Source organism: Oryzias melastigma, unplaced genomic scaffold (genome assembly GCF_002922805.2).
Source record: "Oryzias melastigma strain HK-1 unplaced genomic scaffold, ASM292280v2 sc00456, whole genome shotgun sequence".
NCBI classification, from domain to species: Eukaryota; Metazoa; Chordata; class Actinopteri; order Beloniformes; family Adrianichthyidae; genus Oryzias; species Oryzias melastigma.
This window is the reverse complement of record NW_023417051.1, coordinates 30519-33675: the sequence shown is the minus strand read 5'-3', so window position 1 is coordinate 33675 and position 3157 is coordinate 30519. Positions and strand designations below refer to the sequence as shown.

The 3157-nt window shown below is 36.8% G+C and overlaps 1 protein-coding gene across 1 annotated transcript in view; it reads left to right on the top strand.

The window, feature by feature from the left end:
* Positions 1-2383: 2383 nt before the first annotated feature.
* Positions 2384-3157, top strand: part of LOC112140240 (protein kinase C-binding protein NELL1) — a gene marked incomplete at its 5' end in the record, with an annotated part of 18600 nt that continues 17826 nt past the window's right edge. The window contains 1 exon segment of the mRNA XM_024263161.1: positions 2384-2577. Within this exon segment, the coding sequence (XP_024118929.1) occupies positions 2384-2577 (194 nt within the window).

Genomic DNA, 3157 nt, shown 5'->3' with positions numbered 1-3157 from the left:
CTCTCAATGTCTAGTTATCCTGTGTGTGACACGTCTTTATGGATGGAAACCTGATGATTGATTATTGCAAATGAAATGATTTTTTCTTTGTCTTGATTGCTTGAAATAAACCATTTAATCAAATCAAATGTTTCTAAATGTAGTCAGGTTCAGCTTGATTACATACTTTTTTTCTAAATTAAAAACTCTATTTTCTCAGAAAAGTTCAGTTTCCCGTTTAACCCTTTAATACCGGACACATCATTGACTTATCATTGAATAACTTTAAATGTACGAGATCAACGTGAATCAGCTGATTCTGGGGCAGAGAAAATCCTCTTTTCATGTTGGCTTTGCAACTATAACACTTTACAAAAGTAAAATTTGCCCAATGGGGCAAATTTTACTTTTCTCTGTAAGAGAATCAGCTGATTTATGTTGATTGTGTAGGCACTTCACTACTGGCACAAAGCTGCTAAAGCTGCTGTGTTAAAGGGTTCAGATAAAAATAGTCTAATTGGAAGGTAATCTCATCAACATTTGAACAAGATTTGAGGAGCTGCAGCCGTTTTTCAAGATGATAAATGTGAGAAATCTTTCTCTAATCTTTCACCCTGCTGAGGATCACTTGTGGGCTTCACATGTTTTTACTGTTTCTCCAGAATCAGATCGAGGTCTGGCAGAGGTTACTTCCCCTTTAAGAGAAGATAAATCTGGGTGAAGCAGAAAGACGACTCGGACTATTCTGAGTGATGGGTTAGAGGGCTGGGACATGTTGCCTGCTTCACCAGAGGAGCTTTCTCTGTACAGAAACATATACTAAAATAGTTCCTGTTTTAAGGTTTCCTATGAAAACTTTCAACTGTAGTAAAAGGAAGTTGAACAGTTAAGAGTAGAGAAAGAAATATAGATTTTCTAAGTTGCTACCTCTTGCTTCTGTTTTTCATACATCAAATTAAACTAAACTGATGGACACAAACAGATCTGTGAAAATATCCATATAACCATTTAAATAGGGATTTAAAAATAATTACTTTTATTTTAGAAAGAAAAAGCCTGGAGCAAGAACCAGATTTACACCACTTTGACATTTGACACCAGGTCTCTTCCAACTGTGAGTACATGCGCTAGTATCGGTTAGCATCAGTCCAGTGTGAATACCATAAAAGTGCGTTGAAGAACTTGTGCTCAGTGTGTTCTTAAACCTGTCATATGGCGTGAACAGCATTATAGCCTCATAGAACTGTATGACATTAACTCAAAAAAAGTCTATTTGTAACCTAGTGTTCCCTATACTGCTGAAAATACGGAACAAAAAAATTGAACTCACCGACATGACTTGGTCAAAAAAGACAGAAAGATCCAAATCGTTTTTTAACTTTTTTTCCATACAGGCTTTTGCTCGTGCAGCAGTGAGCTGCAGTGACACATGGCAGTGATTAGTGTCTGCAGGCAGCAGCATTTCTGTCAAAAACGACTTTGGTCTTTTTCTGTCTGAACAGCTCACACTTAGTGAGTGGAACAAGTGAAATGCCATGACTTAGTAAAAGGTGAGGACAGATGTTTGGAGTGAAAATGTCACGGAGCGTTGCTTGTTGTTGGGCTCTGGTAGAGAGAAATGAGGAAGATCTCAGATGTGGTCCACTTCTTCTTGTGACCGAAGCTATATATAGTATGTTGTAAATGTAGTTTGACTTTTTTTTCCAAAAATAACCCAACACCATGCAACATAATCAGTTATTTTTTGCAAAATGTATTAAAAATAATTATATTAATTATATATTTTTTTTGGGGGGGGGGGTGATAATACTATCATTTCATCAGATAAAGTCCTTTATAGAAATGCAAAATTTGAGGTAGACGGAATGACTGTACAATTCATTCATGTTTGATAACATTTACAAATGTCATTTCTGCAAATGTTCACATTCCACAGTCATTGTGAGTACACTTAAAGCAATACAAACGGCATGACTCATGTATTTATTCCTCTTTTAGTGCATATAATAAAACAGTATTTTCCAAAATGATCGCATTTAATGAAACTTGAATAAAACAGAAAAATGTTGGTATACTTAATAATGTAACTTTACAGCATTTTGAGGTTTTGGTTTAAAAACATTCTTAAAGTAAAAAGGAAGAAAGTAACTTTCGGCTTTTACCTTCAGGGGTCGCCACAGCGAATCAGTTTCCTTTTCATTTTATTACATAAGCACAACACGTGCATATTTGCAAAGGTGAAGTTTATCTTGTTTTAATTAAAATGTTGCATCTGTGTATGTGATAGAGTTTAAATTTAACTTATAATCTTAATGTTTTTGGAAAGGTTAACACATAGAATCATAGTTTGATTCTAGAAACTGACATTTCTAATCATGTCTCTTTTTCTTTCTGTGTCCTGCAGACATTGATGAGTGCAGTTTGCAGACACACACCTGCTGGAATGACAGCGTGTGCGTGAACCTGCCCGGAGGCTACGACTGCGTCTGCGTTTCTGGTCCGGGCTGCAGTGGCGACTGTCCACAAGAAGAAGGAATCAGACGCAACGGAGAAGACTGGAAGCCAAATTTTGACCACTGTGCCATTTGTTCCTGCAAGGTAGTAAAGGAGAACACACACTTTTAATTAACACACATGTTACAAAAAAGCTTCCTTTGTTTATGCACTTTTTTTTTTCACATTTGTACATTGAACCAAAACTTAAACAATAAGGTCTGCAGTGAGGAAAACAATGCTGGCATTGTGGTTTATTTTTGGTACATTTGTTTTATTCTGTTAGTTCTTGATACAGACTCACATTTCAGGAGCTTTGCTTTTGAGAAACAAACATTTAACAACCGGAGAAAGGCAGTTTGTCGGTGGGTGGAGTGTTCCTGCTTCATGTGGAGGAGTTTAAATATCTTGGGGTCTTGTTCACGAGTGAGGGAAGATCAGAGTATGAGATTGACAGCTGGATTGGAGCGGTGTCTTCTGTTATATGGTCACTGTACCTGAGAGCTGAGCCAGAAAGCAAAGCTCTCAATTTACCGGTTGATCTTCGTTCCAGTACTCAACTATGGTCATGAGCTCTGGGTCGTGACCAAAAGAACGAGATCCTGACTACAGCGTTCAAATCAACAGTACAAACAGATCTGTGTACTCTTATTTCCTTTCAAGTTAATCATTTTAATATAGTTTA